The sequence below is a fragment of the Rhea pennata genome, chromosome 2, assembly GCF_028389875.1.
Source record: "Rhea pennata isolate bPtePen1 chromosome 2, bPtePen1.pri, whole genome shotgun sequence".
Taxonomy (NCBI): domain Eukaryota; kingdom Metazoa; phylum Chordata; class Aves; order Rheiformes; family Rheidae; genus Rhea; species Rhea pennata.
Genome location: NC_084664.1, coordinates 66482744 through 66504595, shown reverse-complemented (window position 1 = coordinate 66504595; position 21852 = coordinate 66482744). Strand labels below are relative to the sequence as shown.

General features: G+C 37.7%; 2 protein-coding genes across 2 annotated transcripts in view; one reads left to right on the top strand and one right to left on the bottom strand.

The window, feature by feature from the left end:
• Positions 1-252: 252 nt before the first annotated feature.
• C2H18orf21 (chromosome 2 C18orf21 homolog) lies at positions 253-7423 on the top strand. Its single transcript, XM_062567947.1, has 5 exons — positions 253-372; positions 580-602; positions 1411-1610; positions 5009-5217; positions 5629-7423. The coding sequence occupies exons 1-5, from the start codon at positions 284-286 to the stop codon at positions 5780-5782; spliced, it is 675 nt and encodes a 224-aa protein (XP_062423931.1). The 5' UTR covers positions 253-283; the 3' UTR covers positions 5783-7423.
• Positions 7424-9421: 1998 nt separating this feature from the next.
• Positions 9422-21852, bottom strand: part of RPRD1A (regulation of nuclear pre-mRNA domain containing 1A) — a 44387-nt gene continuing 31956 nt past the window's right edge. Inside the window, exon 7 of the mRNA XM_062569639.1 lies at positions 9422-14438. Within this exon, the coding sequence (XP_062425623.1) occupies positions 14289-14438 (150 nt within the window). The 3' untranslated portion in view covers positions 9422-14288. The remainder of the gene's footprint in view (positions 14439-21852) is intronic.

Sequence of the window (21852 nt, the reverse complement as noted above, 5' to 3'; positions counted from 1 at the left end):
GACAGGCATCCCAGCAACTTTTCCGATCCTCCCCACTCCCAGTGGTAAAATAACCGGCCAGGTGTTGCTGCCGCCGGCCCCCATCCCGCTTCACGCGGCGGCGGCGGCTCCCCTCCCCCGCGCAGCCGTTGCCCGCGCCCCAACCGCCACAGCCCCCTCCCCTCCGGCTGGGGGAAACGGCCGCACCGCGCCGCGGCCCGCGCGAGCCCGGAACGATCGTGCTGCGGCCGCGGGGTGCCGCCGGAGCCGGCTGGAGGCGGTTTCCGGCGGGGCGCTTGGCGGCATGGCGAGGTGGCGGCGGCGGCGGCAGTTCCTGGAGGCGGCGGCGCGGGGACTGGCGGGCGCCTGCCCGGGCCAGGCCCGGTTCCTGCTGTAAGGGCCCGCGACGGGCGGGCGGGCAGTGGGGGAGGAAGCAGAGCCGCGCGCGGGGGGGGGAGGAGGAGGGGGATGGGGAGGGGCGCTCCAGCTCATGACGCAGGGGAGGCGGCGGCCCGTGCCGCGCGCCGCTGGGGCGGGGCGGGGCGGGGCGTGGTGGCGCGCGGCAGCGGGTGGTGACGGCGTCGCTCCCTCCCCCTGCAGGTGGACGTTGAGCTCCGGCCAAGGCGAGTGAGGGCGGCGGCGGCGGGGACGGTGCCGCCGGCGATGCCGCCGCGGGGCGCAGGCCGATGCGGTGGGGCAGCGGGCAGAACCGACGTACTCGGCGGACAGTAGAGCCCGGGTTTGGAGAGCCGTTAGGGAGCCGGGTTGCGGCTGCAGGAAGTATCAAGGCGGATACCGTCAAGTCTCTTAGGGTTGTGAGGTCGGGGACGGCTCTGCTACGGTCCCAGGTCGCGGTCCTGCCCTCTCGCGGCCCCTAAAAGAGGCCCAGAGCTTCGCAGGGCTGTGGTGCCACTGACCGGGCGAAGGAGTACCCGCACCTTCATTGCGGTGCTGACTGGGCAACGTGGTGCGCCTGTGCCTTGCGCAACTGCGAGCATCTGACATACAGATTTTTAGGAAGGAATTGCATTTTTTTTTCCATCAAAATTTAGGTATTGTGTGAATTCGGCGTATGCTCTGCCTAAAATTAGCAAGGAGTTGTTCTATAGCGCTTTGTTAAACAGATCAGCGCTCAACTTCCTCTTATGTTCTAGCTGTGTCTGAAACAGAATAAATGTACATCTACTTAGATAATGTGAATACCCCACCAGAGACCGTGAACAAAATGCTTAGCACTTGCATGGTTATAAGTTGAATAAAAGTTCAAACATGTAATGAGGGGAAAAAAATGTTACTGTACCCTTAACAGAATTGAAATTTCAAGTATGCTACCTATTTGAAATTTAAGTCATAATCTATGCTTATGTTTGCCTGTAAAACGCAGTGGTAGTTTCATTTAAATTTCACTATTTTACATTTATTGGTATGTAGATGGTGAATTGCGAAAAGAAAGGATATGTCCTTACTGTTTCCAGTTCCTGGTTCCTGATAACCACCGTGTGCGTCTCAAACCAAAGATGAAAATGACTCCACAGATAGAGAAGATTCTGAAACAAGAGGCAAAGAACCGTAAACTCAATATGAAACAGACAAAGCTCTTGAAAAAGTACAGGGACTCAAGGAGTGTTTTGGTAAGGATATTTGCCTGGAAGTGCAAAGTTCTTAATACTTCCTTGAAACCTTTCAGTAGCACAGGATGGAAGATTTTAGAGTCTTTCACTGACAAGTGCAGCTCACACCTACGTGTTTTTTTTTTTTTTTTTTTTTTAATGAGCACACAACTCTTCCTTTGTTTTAGGATAACTTCTTTTCACATTCACAATGTTGTTCAAAATCTACCCTCCGCAGCAGAGATCTAGATCACAATGGCAAGAAGATAAATCTTTTATTTCCTTCTCCATAAAAACATGTTAGCAAAACTACACAAACAGCACTGCCCTCCTTGTCTCCTTGTGATCTCTTTCTCTTTAGCAGCATTCTGGATAGACTGCAGACATCTAAGATCTAGTTTAAAATTAAATCATTTCTTCCTGTGAGGAAGCTTCAGCATTTCTACTGTCAGTGATTGTATCAGTTGTATCGTTTGCATAGCTTTGCAAAAATGGCAGGAATGTCAATTTTTGCCTGCCACTTTTATCCTATTTGTATGAATGTAGTAAAACTAGGACCAGGCAACTCCGCTAGATGCAAAGCCATATTACAGTAACGTAAATCCTTACATTGCTCTGCATCCCAGAAGAACATGCCCGAGAAGAAAAACGTGCACAAAATTTAAGGCTTGACTGAAGTCAGTCAGGCTGTCTTTACCTATATATATATAGCTTGGCATTTACTGCCTTTGTTTCAGATCTGAAGAAGAGCTTGAGTGACTGAAAGATTATCATTTTTTTCAGTTTTATCAGTGGTCTAAAAATATATTAGCTCAGCTTAAAACGTTTACTTCATTTATATCCGTAGACCATCAGAACTGAAAAAGATTACTGTTACCTTGTAAGTTGAGTTTTCTTAAATTTTGCCAAATATTAGTGTTTATACAAAGTCTTTCAAAACTAAACCATATATGTCATTTAAACAGAGTTAAAGTAGCTTTAGGGGCTTTTGTTCTTTTTCCTAGAATTATTTAATAATATAGGTTTTAATGTTTTAAAGAATAAAAGTATATATTTAATCTGGTATTGCAAACAGATGTCTTAATAAATGAAACAGCACCTTACTGTGCTCCACAGTTGCTGACATATTTGACAAGTTCTCGGATAAGAATCTGCTGGTTTGTCAAATAAAATTTGCAAAACCAAAAACAATTAGAGAGCCAATAACAAAAAATGAAACTCAGGAAATACAGATGTCATCAACTGTCAGGATAAAAAAACAAAAACAAACAAAAAAAAAAACATTCCAATAAGGCACCTTTGGGACTACTTTCTCCTCCTAGTTTTAGATCATTGTAGTGTAGCAGCAAAAAATTGCAAGAGAAGGGGTATCTGAGAAGCTGGAAGCTTTGTTTTGAGTTAGTTTTTGCTGTAGAATCACACATCAGAGTACATTTGAAGAACCATCTCTTTAGATAGCAGATGAGCAGTGTCTAAGGGAATTACAAAGGGTTCTTAGATTTATTCTGTAGTTGAAGAAATTCCTCAAATGCCCTGTGCATTCATATGAGGACAAGGACAAACTCTTTTCAGTTGTCCAGTGTGACAGGACAAGAGGCAATGGGCAGAAATTGAAGCACAGGAAGTTCTGCCTGAACGTGAGGGGGAATTTCTCCCTTGTGAGAGTGACGGAGCACTGGAGCAGGTTGCCCAGAGAGGTTGTGGAGTCTCCTTCTCTGGAGATCTTCAAGGCCTGCCTGAATGCAACCCTGTCTTAACATGCTCTAGGTGACCCTGCTGAGCAGGGAGGTTGGATTAGATGATCTCCAGAGGTCCCTTCCAACCTTACGGATCCTATGATTCTATGAGTACTCTTACAGTTCAGTTTAGAATGGGTTCAGTTTAAACTGCACTTTATTGTGTTCAATTCTATTTGCATTTGTGCTGTGGATTATGATATAAGTATTTTTGGTGTTAAGTATTTAAAATTCTGTCAGGAACAAACAGCTTCCAAAATCAGCAGTATAGATAAACTGTAACCTGAGACTTAAAAAAAAATGAAACTTCAGGTGTGGTTAAGAACTACACCAGCAACAATATGACAAGCTATGTATGTGATACTTTTAGCAAGCAGGAATATCTTAATCTTGACCTGAGAGTCATAAAAAGGTATATAACATTATAAACTATTTCAGGGCTCTTTAAAAATTCTAGCGTTATCTGTACATGGTTTTCAGAGAATTGGAAGCTAGCTGTGAAGTGCAGTTCAGTGATTCTTGAATTTTAAGGTGTTCACCTCCATTTATATTCTGTGAAGTAACATACAGTTTTGTGATGCTGTTTTTTTTTCTCCTTCTGAATTTCATTTAGAAGAGTAAAGATACATTGATATCTGAACCATATAAATAACTGATCTTCTAGTTTGTTAGCCTGACTAATTAATGTCTAGTGACAGCCAAAACACTTACCTGAAAATGTTTTATTTAGGAATTTTTTAAATGTAATTATTTCTAAGGAATCTGAATTCAGGTAAATTTGCACACTTTAAAATGAAGAATGTTTAGATATTGATGTTCTCTAAACTGCTTATATTTTTTGTGAAGCTATTTTCGGTATGTTTTTAGACCAGAAACATTTATCATGTAACTGTATCTTTCAGTCTGTGTAATTGTGTTTTTAATAGTTGTCTGAGTGAATTACTGTCATATTTCTTAGTATGAGTAGTTGTCATGACAGTAAGGGGCATTATCTGACAGCCTCTATCACTGTCAGACGGTATCCATTTTGCTGCACCTTTGTAACATACTGTGCTGCCAGAGTTCCCTGCAGTCTAGAAGTAGACAAACAGAAGAAGATAAAGTGTCCATTGTCTAGAACTTTCACTGTTACGTAGTAAGTATTTTTACACTAATAAAAAGCCTCTTCTGTGTTCATTGAGACTTGCTGTTATTAGTTATGGATGTTTATTTTTGAGGGTTTGGTATTATAAATATTTTATCCAAAGACTCCCTGGAAAGTGTGTAATACAAGTTCATTAGGGGCAGAATATGCTTAATGAGTTTTGATCACTTTGTATTTCGTATTTTTTAGCGAAATACGAGTACCACTCAGGTATGTTCAAGGTATCATACAGCCATTTCAGGTGCTGCCTCATCTTTCTGTTGTAATGGGGTGTTTTTTCCATAGTTCACTGTACTGTATGTTTGCATTCAGAATTAAGGGCCTCCTGAAATCAGTTGCAAGGGGACTGGAGTCATTTCTAGGTAAACCCATGGGACCTGGTTGGTTTATGAAGCCTGAATGAAAATACTAGATGTAAAGTACGTGTTGCTTTTTTAATATCTCTGTTTCACATAAGCAAATAATTCTTACAGTAGCTTTGTAATGCGAAGGGGGAGAGACTGATAGAACAGCTGATATTTCCTTTCTTCTCTCCGTAGCTGGTTACTTGCAACTCATGCAACAAAACAACAAGACATGATGGTAAAAGCAGAGATTTTCTGGCTACTATGACACACCATTCCGGTACTCCAACCATTAAATCTGGCCTTAAGACACCAGATCGAAAAATTCCATCTGCAAACAAAATGACACCTGCAAGCTGCAGCAGGTCTGGATCTAAAGGAAGGAGTCCATCATCACTCTCCAGGTACCTGTTTCTCTCCTATTTAAGAGACATTTTACTGAGTAGAGCATACTACTACTTATTGGGAAAAGGATTCATGTTCCAGTCAGTTACTTCAGATTAAACCTTTAATTGATAATTTAATATTTTTTCTTAGTGATCTGAATAGGAAGATCATCTTTGACTTTTTAACCTTTAAAATCAAAGATTGTAATGACAAATGACGGTGCAAAGAATGCACGATTATGTTATTGTGAGTAATATGAAATGTCCAGCTTAAATTTTTAATAAGATATACCTCTGATTGCTCGATTTCATATGAAAATACACCACCTGCATTAGAAATTTTCACTCAGATGTATGCACTTTCATATAGTTACTTTATACTAATTCCAGTATCTCACCTTTAAGATATTTGAGTCTTTTATTTTTCAGAACATGTGTACCCGGACAGGCGACAACCAACTCCTTCTCCAAGACTCCCAGAAACTCCAAATTTCACTTTTCTAAGCTAAAATGGATGCTTAATCTAGAAGAAAAAGAGAAAAGCCAGAAGGCAGATTTGAAAACCTTCTTAACTTTACTTTAGTTATTCATTATTGCAAAATAAAAGTTACAGCAATAAGTATTTTTGCAGTTGTAAATCAAAAAAATTACTGATTTCTTTAAAACTCAAGCTAATGGTATTTATTGTATAAGAACAGACCATGTTCTTTAGAAGCAAGCTCTGTTTCTGTGGAGTCTGACTGTCTGCAAGGGGAAAATAACTGGTCCATTACGCTTGGGAATCTTGAACATGTTTTGCAGTCTCTGATGACCCAATAATTAAAAGTCAGAATCTGTTCTTTGAAGAAGCAGACAGTACTGGGCCTATTAGCATACCAGTTTCCACCACCTCCCTCCCGTATTTTTAAGATAATATATCACAATAGAACTTAAAAGATCTCATCCTTGCTTCCCATGTTTGAGTTAACCATAGACACTTTGGCTGGCACATTTCGCAGGTGCAATATGTTCAAGAGGTCTGCCTTACTGTCCTGTAGTGTTGCTTTCTTTTGACACTTGTGGTAATTTAAATGTTATTACACAGTCTTTACAAAGGTAACAAAATAACTTACTCTTTAAGATAGCACTCATGCAAAGAGAGAGAAAACAGTATATCATCCAGATTAAGTTTCTTCATTGTTTTAAGAATGTTCTTTGTGATTTGGACTGCAGTTGCTGCTGTTCCCCAGAAAACACAGAATCTGGTGCGACTGCACACTGTAATGCAGGAAGCTCTGAATACCTACCAGGAGTTTCACACTAGACTACTATCAGTACCCCCATTTCATTACTTCTGTCAGCAGCAGCACAACCATAAAGTATTTGATTGCTCTTGTATTACCAAAGTGAGTCAGTTTCTTTCAAAAAATGGCTGAGGAGAGAACCTCTTTTTGAAACATCTTTCAGTTTTGATTGGCAGCAGACTTCATAGTTCCTTCCTTCCTGGAGTTAAGTCTGGAAAAGTAGATTTGCTCTGGACAGTTGCCATCTCCTTGCACCAGAACATTTTGATGTGAATAGAAGCAGTCAAGATGAAAGTGGTCTTCCACTGTCAGATTTTACATTTTCAGTTCAGCACAGGAGGTGAAAAAGTATAATAGAAAACCAAAATGAAGGATGGCGCTTACAGCCTGCTCTGCATATAGTTGCAATGGCGTTTTTGCAAATCATGCTTCAGACTTCTCCTTTTGAAAGAGAATCAACCAAATGAAAATATTTGATTTTTTGGTTTCAAAGTTCTGCATTGCCCATTTTATATTTTAATAATTAGATCCCTTTAAGTGCATTCAGATTCAATATACACCAGTTAAGAAATAGGACCAACAAATAAGTTGGTAGACTTGAAAGCAGTTGGGTGGGGAGTAAAGGTTGTTGCAAATTCTACTTACCATCTCAAAGACTGGCATGTAATCTTATATCTACCAGCCATACATAGAACAGTTTTGAAAGGTTTACATCAGGTTGTTTCTTATGTACATGTAGGATCAAATTAACTGCCATTCTAGGATCAAAATGTGGACCTTGAAGTTGCACCTTTTCTGATGTAGAACTTGGTATTGATTGATCTATTCTTACTAAGTAAGTTTGTGATCCAGTATTCTGAGAAAATACTTCAGTCTTGTTCATGGAGAATGTATATTATGAAAATGTTTGAAAAATGTTATAATAAATTTTTATATTAGAAGTGTGTGCTTCAGGTACTTTATTGCTCTGCTTCTTATGAGACTTAAATGAAAAGGGCCTGGGCATCTGGTAAAATTAAAGGTGCACCAACAGTAATTTTTTTAGGTCATACCAAGAGTGTGCTTTTGAATTTTATCTCCTAGTAGTCTCTGTGTGCTTTTTACACAACAGAGTGGTTTCAGCCACTCACACATGAACCACTTTTCTTTTGGATAATATTGCAGTTATAGATAAAAGCACAGAAAAGCTGCTCCAAGGGCACAACTAATGTGTTCTGACTGCTAACAGGCAGTCATTCCCTAGGACCGTGCCAGGGCTAGCCTGAAGTACAAATCTCTAAGAAAATGTATTGCAGATGCCAGATCCTGAGTACCAGCTGTTTTGCTTTCCAGAACTACTGCTAATGCAATGTGCTACTTGTTAATGTAGATACAGCCTTAGAATGCCCCAAATCACATCTTTTTCTTTGTAATTACTAGAGACATCACTAAAGTCCAGATGCATTCTTAGAAGGGGTCACTATTGCAAGATACCAGAATAGCCACTTTATCATGGAAGAAAAGTAGTATTTTTCACTCAATATGCATCATTCATTGTTTTTAAAGTATGCTTCAAGATGCTGTGCAGCAATAGTTTCAGGTATCTTATATCTGAACTGCTTTTACGTTATTCCTGTACCTCTGATGATAGTTTTCTTTTTTTTTCTTTTACTATACTTAACAGAATCAATATTGGCAAACATATATATAAAACCAATGCAGTCTTCCCTTCAGCATATATTACATTCCTATATTTGATGAAACACTGAAGATGATTAATTGTTGGTTGCAACAGACTATTAACTGAGCCTCCCTGTTAAATATCTGCCATGCAGGATCACTCACTTTTTGTTTGAAGAGCTAGAGGAACAAATCCATTTATAATAGCATCAGTGTTTTCAGTGGTGCCAAAATTTTAGTGAGACTTTACTGTAGAGCAAGACCAAGAAGGTTCATTATTAAATATACGCCCCTTGGGTATAGGTATTTAGATTTATGTTTACTTACTTGTTCACACAAACTAGACAATGGTGTATCTTTGAAAATAACAGCACAACAATAATTCCATATAATGAAAATGTTGTAAGATGCTGCTTAATACAACCAACTCGCATAATCACAGAATGGTTGAGGTTGGAATGGACCTCTGGAGATCTAGTCCAACTCCCGCCCTTCTCAAGCAGGGTCACTCAGAGCACATTGCCCAAGATTGTGTCCAGATGATTTTTGAGTATCTCCAAGGATGAAGACTCCACAATTTTTCTGGGCAACATTTGCTGGGGCTCAGAGTAAAAAACTTTTTATGTTCAGATGGAATGCTTGTGTTTCGGTTTGTGCCTATTGCCTCTCTCACTGTCCCTGGGCATCACTGAAAAGAGTCTGGCCCCAGTCTCTTGACATCCTCCTTTCACATACTTAAAAACATTGATAAGATTCCACCTCAGTCTTCTCCAGGTGGAACTGGCCCAGCTCTTTCAGCCTTTCTTTATAAGAGCGATATTCTGATCATCTTCGCAGCCCTACGCTGGACTCTCTTCAGTGGTTCCATGTCTTTCTTGTACTGGGGAGCCCAGAACTAGACACAGTACTTGAGATGAGGCCTCATCAGGGCTGAGGAGAGCAGCAGGATCTCAGACTCAGATTGGCTTATTACAAATGGTTCACCCCCTCCGCCCTGAAAAAGACTCTCAGCCAAGGTAGATGGTCAATATTTCTTTTTTTATAGCTTCTTTACAATTTTAGAGATTTAACCCTAGGCTTTTTAATGCACTGACTGCTTCCTCGCTGAAAATTGTCGTTCTATAAATACAGAGGATAATAAACGTCAAAATTAGTGCTAATTTTTCCATCAGCATCACTATGTGATTTTGGTTTGCTCTTAATTACAGGAAGCAGTTTACATTAAAGCCATTTCACAAAATGAGATTGCATAGGCAAGCATTAAATAATGACTTCAAAGATGTTTTTACAACAATGTTTTATTCTATTAAATATGAAAGAGCATACACACAGGTGTTATTTTGAGGACAAATTACACAAGGATTACACATTCTGTCAGAAGAGCACAATAATGAAACATCTTTACATTTCAAACTGTCGTTAGCTCTTAACAAACGAGTCGATTTTTTTGCAAACAAGTAACAAGAGTGCTATTGAACTTCTGCAAATTCCCACAAAAAAAACATGCTCAGTATGATAGTTTAAATGTTGTAAAGGTGAAATCAGAATTAGATTTTTAAATAACAAGATGGCAGAGTTACTGCCTAATCAAGATAAATGACACTGAAATAGGATCTGACACAAAATTGGTCATCCATTAAAAATAATTCTCTTCATACACTACATTTGAAGCTGCTTTCTTTACTGGCAGAAACGGCCACTGTGATCATGTGCATGAATAATGAGCAGAACTGGCCCTAAATATTTATAAATGTAACAGTCAAATTTTTGACATACTGGTTTTCTAGCTCAGTAATCTTTCCACAGAAAACATTGATTTATTTGCTTATGTTCCAAAAGTTAGAAATCCAGCTATTCTGTACTGGGCCAGTCAAGCCTAAGCATGATTTCTATGACTTTTATGGTTATTTCTGCAGGGGGCTATGGCATCCTAAGTGTGCGTTTGGGGGTAATCACTGAAGTACCAGACTGAGTTGCCACTGGCTTGTGAGAACAGTATTAGTCTATGGAAATCCCAATACACTGGCTTCTTAAACTTGAGGAAAACAGAAATATAATTTTATAATGAAAGCTCTCAGCTGGACATTTAGAAGACCACTCAGATAAACTATTAAGCATGGAAATTTAAGCATGTAGTTTAGGCTGTGTTCCTAAGGATTAACTGAGGTGTTTCATCTTAATATATTAATACCAACATTAGCAGAGTGAAACACAGACAAGCTAATATTACTGCTGTGTATAGTTTAATTTTCAAAAGGAGCAACAAAAACACAATTTCTAAGAAACGTAATTTTTTGCAACTAAGGACTTTACTTTTGTTTTTAAAATCACAGAAGTGGAGTAGATGTTTTTGACAGCTTTCATAACATTTTGCAAAAATACAGCTTGATTCTGCAAACATTAGAATATACAAGCAATCCCAGAGACTCCAGCGGAAAGACCTCCAAGCATTCTCATATGCTCATATGGCAAAGAGCTGCAGGATTGTCTTTGCTTTTTTTTTTTTTTTTTTTTTTTTTTTTTCCCCTTCCCCTAAAGAATGCTCAATAAAAGTGCAATATAGTGAAGTAAATAAGCTGGTTATTGGATGAAAATTTTCTGATATTTTGTATTTGTGCCTTTGGTAGGGTAGGCATTCTGGTTTGAGCAGAATCATAGTGTGTTAGGAGAAATGGGCAGGGGACACCCCCATCTTTTCCCAGAGTGGTAATGCTCCAAAGCAGTCTTATTGTATCATCCATCTGCAGCTAAATATTGTACTGCCCAGAGTTTCACACTATTATTTTTGTTTTGTCGAAAGCAGACTTTTTTTTTGCTTTTCATTTCCACCCTGATATTTACTCCTTCTTAGCTTCCAGGCACTTTTTCTCACCTGACCCCTTTTCCTCCTGACGTGTCACGTATTTATCTTAGGCTTTGGAACCCAAGAATTTGAAGATATCTTTTTATACTAAAGGGCTGCATTTGTATCTTAAAATGTTATCTCCTGCTATGCTATTACATTCACAATACAGATCTTCTAACCTGACGTCTTTTCCACAGAAATAAAAAAACTATTCAGCCATTAATATATGACACTTGCTCTAAGAGTATATTTACCGTCCTCAAGTCCTCTTTTCCAAACAACTTTGGAGAGATAATTTAAAAAATCCGTCAATTATTAAACATTCCTTGAAGTAAAGAATTTCACAGTAAAACAAAGAAAAATATATACAGAAAATAGCACTTTCTCAAAATTAAAACATATACATTGGGAAAAAGGTGAGATTCTTCCTCATTCTTTCATCAACTCTGATAAAAGAACGCCTGTAGATACGCAACATTATCACAAAGAGTTATGAAAAGGAAAAACAAGTCTATTGTGTTGTTTTTAATGCTCTTGAGAAATCAAGGAAATTAAGCATTCAACTTTATTATTATTATTTTAAGTTAAGGTAGCAAAAGACTGTATAAACTTAACATATTCCTCCAGTTTTAAATATCCAATGCTGGATTCTTCAATGGACTCTGAGCAAGCCATGCCACTGCTGCTGTAACCATGTTTGGGTACTAATTAAGTTTTCCTTGGCTAGGATTCAACCAGGAACTCACTAGTGGGTTTTATGATTTGTTTTATAATTCTTAATGAAGTAAACTGTTTTAACATTTATCACAAATTTTGTGCTATTCTTTAGCAAGAGTAAACTGCAGCTGTAATGCACATACATGTATAACTAAATTTATATAAGTTTTAACATACTAGAACAGAAATGTTTGAAGCATAAAAATTATATCTGAATTTTCATTCTCTTATCATGAAAAGACGACAATAGATTTTATTTAATAATACATCTCAGACTCAAACTTAAAAAAAAAAAAAAATAAAGACTCTCCTGGATTATTTATGGTTAACTTTTTTTTCCTGTGGGTCCCTCAGAACTGTTATTAATCTTTGGAAGGCTAGCGAGCACTGATGAACTATTTTCAACATTCCTACCTGTGAATCAGAATTTTTGATGAAATTAATATTGTGTTGCATCATTTTTTTTTAAGAATCTCAGGGAAAAATATGAATATTGGTTTCTTTTTGTTTTAAATTCCCATGGCAAATACTAGGATGGACCTGGGATATTTTGGGATCACATATATGTTTAGTGACCACAGCAGAGCAGTCTGAGTGGTGGCAGATAGAGGCCCAGAGATTTAATATGGAGCATGTGGGCTTTCTTTCTATTTGCAAATATCTTTAAAAAAAGAAAAAAAAAAAAAATCTACAGATTCAAGCCCTCCCTGACTGCTGGGTAATGTCAAACTTTGATGCAAAAGGGAATGCTATGTCAACAGTTTGTATTTCTATCTTTTGGGGTTTTTTCCTCCCTTAAAAGAGGTTTAATTCATGGCAACTTCCATAAAAGAAGGATATTTGGACGGAGGTGCTTGTGTGTAAGTATAACTATTTTAAAGAGAAATATTATCTTCTGATCACATCCAAAAAGTGTTCTAGGGATTAGTCCTACTGAAGTCAATAACGTGACAAATCACTATTTTCAACAATTTCACTCCAGGACTATGCTGAATCATTGTAATTTTTGACAAGGTGGAATAGGCTGCCTTTAAGAATTTGCTTTCATGTGAGAAGCAGCATTAAATTTGTAAACTTTGAACTTAATTGATGCAAAACAATGCCTGCCAAGTGCAAACCCATGAACAAAATATTATCGTTAAATACTCAGATGATATATCCAGCTCAAATACTTTCAGCCTAGGTTTTTAAGGTCATTTAAATGGTAAAAGGTACAGACAGACATTTTAAAAATCACTCCTAAATTCTTAAGTGCCTAATTAGAACTGACTGAAAAAAGCTGAAACTTTCTGGCAATCCACTAGGTGCCCATCTGTATCTTTAGGCTTTTAAGTGAACTTAAAAGCTGACGCTTCGTATGGTAACACAGAATTTTCACAAGTTTAGCTACCCGTAGACAAACATCACAGTTGTGCCACGCAAAGGACCTTTCTAAAACATCTATTTAGCAGTATTTTTCTGCAGTTTAAATTATACACAGGCCAGAACTCTCTCTTCCTGTTCTGTGAGAAAAGAAGATGAAGATCTCTAGAAACGTTTGCTGGAGCAGCGGGAGGTAAGGGAGCAGTAGCTCAGGCTGGCCTCCTGCGTTTCTCAACGGAAAAGTATGATTTGGCCCAAAGCTACCACACGGCTACCCTACAGCATGTTTGCATCATGCTGTTGCCTGTATAAATGGTACATAGTATTGTTAAATTTTAATAATGGACATTTAACAACAGACACAGTTTAGAGAATGGCCTTTCACTTTAATTAAAGTTGTAAAATGGCTTCACATTTTTGGGATCAACTTTTTTAGATGGAGACAGATGTTCCAGAAAGAGATTAGAGTACAAATGAATGGTCCCTCAACTAGGAAACTAAGCAGCTGTAAAAAGAAAACTTACCATTTCAATCCTAATTGAAATGGTCAAATGTGTAATTTTTTGTGCTGCCTTTTAAATACTAAAATATTGCAACATTTTGAGTCATTTAAAGATGTGTTCAATGTAACATGATCTATGTTTTCCAATATAAAATTGGAACATTTACTTTTACTTTAAAATAAGCCACCTGGCCTTTTTTGGAAGTGGGTAAGTTAAACATAATAGCTAGCAAGATCACTTTTAACTTTGCATTAAATTGCAATAACCTTCTTGCAAACATGAGGTTGTGATTTCCGTAATATTTATGTTCCATAATGTCTCAGTGCCTCACAGTCATTGAAATGTGTCAACTTAGAAGCATACTTCGAAGTATGCTTTGATTATATATTGATCTACATTAAATATAGGGTACATAAGAAAAATCTTATCAGTTTTTTTTTACAGGGAACCCAACAAAAATCTGTACAAAATATAAGATAATTACTCATTCTTTAATGCAATAGACAGAGATGCCACTCTTTTATAAACGTACCCTTATGTTCACTTGCCAATAAAATAGTAAACAAATCAACTTTTAAACCATTTTTCTATAAATTATTCAGAGTATTTTTACTGACACTCTCCAACAATATACAAAAATAATACTACAAGAGTACCAATCAGTCTGACCTACCCCTCATTTCACGGAAAAGTAGAGGTTATTGAAGGATGTTCTTACAATCAGTCATCACTGTAGATGTCTCCTGCAAATGGTAAGTGTACGTGGCTGCCCGTGACATTGGGGAGTCGCGAGAGATCAGGCAGACTCTGGATGCGTGACCTGAGCTCCTTCCGGACTTGGGACACTCTGGCTAGCTTGCGCTTGTATTCCTGTAACACAGAAGCATTCAGTATGAGATTCATCTTCTAATATCCTCCCTAATATTTACTGCACTTGACATTTTCTAGATAACATTTCTTAAGCAAGTTAGCTGACTAAATATTCTTTAATAGGCAAGAATTCAGAAAACAAAATATTTTAGAGACAGAGTCATTAGGTGTAGGATTTGCCCAGCATTTGACTTCGGAACCATACCTATGGGGGTCTTTTTGCTTTTGAGCTGTAAAGTGTTTACAAGGGAAAAAAGTTCAGCTGACACACGTACACACATTTCTGCATGAAACTAATAAGATAGGATTACTGTTAGGAACTGTGTCAAGGATATTAAATACACGCTGCTCTCATTCACAGAGTATCAGAAGACAAATTTACCTATGTCAGAAATATTACTTTCATTTTGTAATGAGGCACTGTAATTTGATTATGAGGCACTTTTCATATGAAACCTAATACTATACCAGATAAAATATTCAATACTAAACCAGTGCACCATAATACAGTTAGTCACCTATTAAAAATACTAGACGTAACGAAGAAATCAGCTTGTATAAAATGAAGACAAACTTAATAAAAAATGTAGGAAGACTGGTCTATAATTTACTAGAATATTTACATTTTAAAAGCTTGGAAACACATTACTAATGTGTGTAATCTTAGGGAAACTAAGTTAGTACTAACAGTCAAAGCAGTGCTTATGAAGGTAATTTGTATTTCACATCATGTGTAGATGCTTTCTAGTGGGGCTGCAAGTTTTGCTGCAGTTAGGGAATGGCTGGATATGACAAGAAATAGTTAATCTACAAAACTGGATAATCTACACATGGGTAACCAAGACCTGCTGATTACAACCACTTCAAAATAATAATGAAGAGTTCTAAATCATCCTGTAAAAGTGCCAGACAAACACTGGCAGTTGTCAGCGAGTATGGAAACACTGGGCAAATGCCTATAGATGACAGCAATCATTCTATTTACAAGCTCTGAAAATAATTGTAAACATTTTTCTATATTGTTAAAAGCATAGAGTAAGAAAGAAGGCCAATGAAAAGATTGCTTGGTAGTAGAACTCAAATGTTAAATAGCTGTGGCATGATTCAGATTATTGGACAAGATCCAATACCTAAAAACTCAAAGCCAGCTACCATAAGTGGCAGAGGGGCTTTCTTAGCAAGGGCAGTAAGAGATCATCAGAAATCAAGAGAAATCTCATATTCTTACTAAGAAGGTAAAATACAGATAAAAAGAATTTAAATTGCTATATAGTAAGAGAGAAAAAAGTACCCCAATTATGATCACAAGTTTCTCAACATCATTTATATTTAAAATTTAAATATTCTACACACTTTAGAGTCTTACAAGGAATCCAACACCGTGAAAATAAAACAGATTCATAGTTAGCAGAGCTTTAAGCATTAGTGACTGTAGGCAAAACAAAGCAGTATTCCTTTTATGATACAGACAAACGAAAAAAAGTCTTAAAATTGAAAGTTCATTTTTGCTAGGAAAACAATTGCTTGGTAACATTTGCCTAAATCACCGCTACTGGTGCAGGTGATACCAGGAAGAGACTGTGGAAACAAGACAGTTTCCTGACTGGTTTACAGTAATTCCCAAAGGCTATGAATACTTTAACTTCTAACATTATAGCAGCATCCAGAGTCCTCAGCGAGCTGATTCTGTGCAAGAGTCACAGTCCTTTGCCTCGTCAAAAGTCTAAAAATTTGCCACTAGAAGACGCCATGTCTTTTCCACTATTTGTTTTAGTCCAGCTGCAGAAAAATACTCCTGACTTATTTTGGGGAACAGATTTTAAAGTCATAAGAAAAGACAGGTTTCATTGTTCAAGTAGGACAAACACTCTGTCAATATATACAACACTATTTTTAGAGCAGAGCTGGCTGGAGATTGAGCACTGGGCTACCGAGAATTACAGCAAGCTTGAAGCTAAGAGACTTGACTGCAGAATCAAAATGCTCAATAAGCTCAAAATTATCAAAAAACAAATACAAAAAAGACTTCCATACACACTTTAAAATCATTCCAGCAGTTATTTCTTGTAAATGAATCATCAAATCAGCATCCCTTTAAAAGGTCAAAGTGAAAGGTTAGGTAAATAAGCACCAATCAAATTAGCAGCCGTATTCTCTCAAGATTTTACTCCAAAATCCCTGAATTGTGCCTTAAATTAGATTACCAGTGGCTTTACTTCATCGAAATTCCCTTTTGTCAGTAGTAAATCATTTCCATAGTAACACCACATTTCTGAAATCCAGTATTTTCCATATGAATTTCATCTGGGCCTTGTTGCCTAGTGAATATCAGCTTGATCAATATTACTGAGAGTACGCTCTCTTTTCTGAATAAAGAGAATGCTCTCATAAATTTAGTCTTCTGTGTACAGCCTTCCTCCCCAGCCAACACCTTTAGCATAATTCACACACTCAGGGTTCAAAAGTTGATTAGCATTCTTTGGGTCTTTTTAAAAATAGAGACTTTTGGGAAAGTTCAGTCAAGGTTTTAACATTACTACAAAAAGACAACATATTAAAAATGATGTAAGATTTTATAATTCATTTTATATTATCAATGCACTAAAAGCTACCCAATACCATTTAATACCATTTTGGTAGCCCAAAGCTTCTGTTCAAAGTGGGCTAATTGTCAAAGTGTAGCCATTTCACAGTTTTGAGATACCTCCGCAGGGGCTGTTCTTCCACAGTATTAATTCTACACAAAACCACTAGTTAATTTTTTTGCTTATGTAGGGTTGCTAAAATAATTTGGATCACCTAAGTAGTCCTGGACTGTTAGAAGACAATATCAAGTATTCGGCAAAAACAATGCTAATTATATGTTTATTCCTTTATCATAATAGTATGCACGTGCCTACACATCCTTTTACTCAGTATACGTATTGACAGCACGACTTAAATTAGAACAAGAGATTGGGAATGGGAATTTTAGGCTTTATTTCTGATATTGTTACTCAGTCAGAAACAACTAATTGACAATTTATTCACTTTGTATTCACTTTGTTTTCACTCTTAATTACAGAAATCCTTACAGAAAATTTTAATTTTCATTATACTAATTTTAACATACACCTCAAATTACCTCTGTGTAAATAAGGCAAAATCAAGCTACTTACTTCAGAGTCAAGGACAGGCAAAAGTATGATATTTTCTTTTGTCACACCAAGCAGAATTTGCATTGCTCCCTACCTATGGAGTCTTACTCTTGGGAAAAATGCACAACTTGATGTATGGAGTTAAGGTCTCTTCAATTTCTTCAGTAGTCTAAGATAACACTACTTTCAAGCAATAATTTTTGGTTCTTCCAGTCATAAAATAGGTTTATGAGACGATCAGAACAACTTATTTTGCTAACTCGAATGCCACTAATTACTCAAGTTTTCATTATTTTGATAGTATACAATAGGGAGTTTTTCTGAAAGCAATGCCAACAATGTATTGCTTCCACTTCCACATCTAGACCAAAAGCATTTCTCTGTCAAGTAAGTACCAGACAAAAGAGTCAATTTGTGACGAGACAGCACAACCATCAATAATAATAAAAATACAGGCAGGCCAAACAGGTTGTGTACTATGTAGCATAAAATATTTTCTTTCCATCTGAAACATTTTCAAGTAGATCTTAATGGAAATGCCTTCTCCTTTAGAGCATTAAAATTACTCTGAACCCTCATTTGATCTATAAGGATACAGCATGCCTCAAAATACTGTATGACAGAAAATACAGAGCAAAGGAAAAAAGAGTCTGATTCCAAAGAAAGAATAAAAGATTCACAGAAAGACAAAAATATTTAATCTGGACCCTTGTCAGCTTTAGAAAGAATGGTGAGGTGAAAATCCATACTCTTAATACACAAAACAAGAACAACAAAAAGGCCAGAAAGGCTTTTTGGGTGCTCAGGGCATGCGGGTACACAAACATCCATGGCTGGTGGCCACATCTGGTTTAAAACTGAGATCTCTGACGTTGTAGTTCAGTTCCAAACTTCTGACAGCAGGTGCAAAACCAGGCGTCCCATCCCAGCACCGAGGCTTCTCACCTGCCACGTGCAGAAACTAATAGAAATCTTGAAAGCTTCAGACAAAGATAAGCAGCACACGAAATCTTGGTATCTAGCTTTTCAAATTCTCAACGTGATATTTATTTATAGACTCCACCTTATTAAAACCTAGTATGTTGCCCAGTGTGAGTAGTTTTTTGCAAGAAAGACTGACACCTGGATGAGTAAAACCCTGAAATAGCTTAGAATCTAAGACACTAAACAGAGTCTAAATGCATCTGCATGCATCACACACATAGATAAGGCTGGAAAATCAAGGAGAGTTATGACAGGCTTAGGAAAGGTCTGGCTTGGATAGCTTAGTTGTATCTGTTTAGCTGAAAACATACTTTTGGAGAGAAGCTTCAGCTTTCCAGTATGTAAGTATCTATCACTTTTCCATTGGCCATACTACATTTGGTGAAAAACAAGTAGGGCTGAAATAATAAGGAGCTATTGTTCATTCCTTGTTGTTCTATGCACTGCCCCACACATTGCTTATTATACCCTATTATTCAAACTCTGCTCAGTACAAAGATTTACTGATATCTTCATAAGTTTTCTAAAGACATATTTCACCACTAAAAAAGAAATTATTCTTCAAAAAACATTTTTGAACAGAAGCAGAGATCAAAATCAAAGGCATCCATTAATTTTGAGGATCTGGCTTTCCCTAGTACATAAAATCATAAAGAAGTCAATACTCAAAGCAAATTAAAACATCAACTTCTCCATGTCTGTAAATGAAGCATTAAGAAACAATGTACTCAGAAATGTGTAACCTACAAAACAAACTGGTGACCACCTGGGGAAACTTTGATTAAATGACTTTGTCGCACATCTTCAGGTTGTAAATTCCTGAGTGCACTGGTAACAAACAGGAACATGGCATTTTAGCAGGGTATTTCCTTGGTATTTTACAGCATCAGAGGCTGAGTATCAGAAACGTCCTTCATAGTGGTCACAAACTGTTCTTCCCATTCCTTGAAAATGCAGCTTCTTTGCCCAGCCTCCTCCAGCCTAAACTTGGGTCTGACCTCATTTGACTCAGTCTTGAGTCCTGGTGTCTGTCTCCATTCCTCAAATACTGTTGCTAGACCCAAGCTCTTCTCCCAGCAAGGCTGTTCAATGCCTCTCATACACCCTGTCCTGTCTCTGTCTGTATACGGTACACACACTCACAAATGCTTTTTGACCAACTGTACCAATTTCCTTCCTTTCTGGCTCTGTAACTGAATTCCTCCCTCTCCAGTTTCGATCTCCACTTACCATTTTGTTTATAGTTTTGGCTGCAACTAGTTTCAATTCCACCTGCTTCTCTCCAGTACTTTACTTAGCCTGTACACTGTTCACTGCCTGTACAGAATCTCCATGAGGTGTCTCTCTTACCTCATACTGGTTTTTGGTTCCAGTCTCTTTGTCCAAAGGAATTCCAGCTCCTCCACTTCAATCACGCATGATGTCACCCTCTTCGGGCCTGTCAGTTCCTTTCTTCATACTTCCTCAGCCAGCTGATCTCTTTTCCTCCCATGCCCAAACTCTGTCCATTATTCCACTCTTCCTCTACTTTAATATCTACTCTCCTATATTCCTTCTTAATCTCTGTAACCCCCAGTTCTAAACTCTATAGGCACTTTTCCAAGTTCTGCATTCACACCAGTTGGCTTCCACCTCCCCACTACTCAGACTCACGAGGACCAGGGTCAACATACGAACTTCATTTCAGATCCTTGTTCCATAGTCAGCATAGAGCACAGCTGCCTAGAACTGTGACTGCTGAGACAGTCGTCTTAAGCCTCAGCTGGAAAAATCTCCAGTAGAGAAACCCTTTATGGAAGTTAGTATTATCTCACAACAAGCTTCCAGTGAGGATATTCAACATGAGATTTTCCCAGAGGCTTGTAATTTCATTAAATGCAGGTTGATATTCACTTGTAGACCAAAACACATGCTCCTGACAAAAAGAAGGGCTTCTCCATTCTACAATCCATTAAGAAGGAACATAAATCATGTCATCTCAAAGAAAATGTCATTTCTGAGGACTGTTTTATGACAAACTTGTTCTTAACTTCATTCTTGGAGATGAACTGTTAGCCAAAATATTTTTCAGCGCAGAAAACTGGTCAATGTTTGGGAAAGCTAAAGCAAAGAAGATATGGACTTATAAGCTAAAATACAGTGTTACTAGGCTCACTTCATTTGTATGTACCTCCACTCTATTGTAAAAGGGCCACAATGGTATATATTAATTTATAAGGTAAATTACTATATAGAGACATCGCTTTAATTAGGTTAACTCTTATGGGACAATGACTTAAAGCATTTCCATGGCAGATATGACCAGCAGCTCCAATGGAAGGTATCTGTTTGCAGTTAAATTTTGTCTTCTTTCTTGTATTTTACTCTCTGTTATAGGATTTTTGTCTGGTTGGAAATTCAGCCATATAATAAACTCAAAGCTGCACATTTCCAGGAGATGCTTTAATTACACTGAATTCTTAAATCTCAACTCTTGGCTGATAGGAGAAAGTTCTGAAGAACTTCTAATGACAAGGAATCAGTCATTTCAGAATAATTCTTAGCAACTGCATTGAAACAAATATCAAGCTGATACTCTATACAGTATGACCACACAAGAGCTAGAAGTTTTGGAAGAAAGAAAATAGAAGTGAAATGGTCTCAGGCTTAGAGATAGCTTTTTAAAGTTTCACCTATTCACAGACTATCTAAAGGAAATCCAAACTCTGAAAGCTATCAGGGACCAACTTTGAATGAATCTATGATTGGTAAAGTTTGGTTGTCCATTAGGAAAAACAGGTCTTCAGCAATGCATGTGAGAACAGTTGTGTAAAGTCTTCAGGCTCAAATATTTACTCTACCTAATGGCTGAATTCTGAAAGTTTTCTGACATAGATTCTTCATTTCACACAAGATCTGCAGGTCATTACAAAGATCTTAATTCCAACTACAGATTCCATATGTGCAACTCATCTTTTCAAAGCCAATGCTGTGTCCAAGTGCAAAAATGTGGACTTTCGTGTTCATTATTTGACACACACACATAAAAGTATGAAAATTCTACAAAGTCATGACTACCTGTAACTATTTTGAAGGCAGAGCCTGAGAACAAAAGCAACACTTCAGGTCAGCAGGAAGGGGATTTATCTATTGCTAACCAAGAGACAAAGGTTTCAGATTCTGCTTTCTTTTACTCTCAAAAAGACACTTATATAAAGCATGAGACCTGGTTTCATAGTAACAAGGCTAAGCACCATCAGCAGTCTAATGGTAGCAGCACAGAGCTTAAAGCAGACTAATGCATACAGCTTTTA

What these genes read in the sequence shown, in the direction of transcription:
- C2H18orf21 (XM_062567947.1), top strand. Translation starts at nt 284, where the DNA reads ATGGCGAGGTGGCGGCGGCGGCGGCAGTTCCTGGAGGCGGCGGCGCGG. An exon ending in GACGTTGAGCTCCGGCCAAG is followed by an intron (nt 603 to 1,410) that starts GCGAGTGAGGGC and finishes ATTGGTATGTAG; the next exon opens with ATGGTGAATTGCGAAAAGAA. An exon ending in GGGACTCAAGGAGTGTTTTG is followed by an intron (nt 1,611 to 5,008) that starts GTAAGGATATTT and finishes TTCTCTCCGTAG; the next exon opens with CTGGTTACTTGCAACTCATG.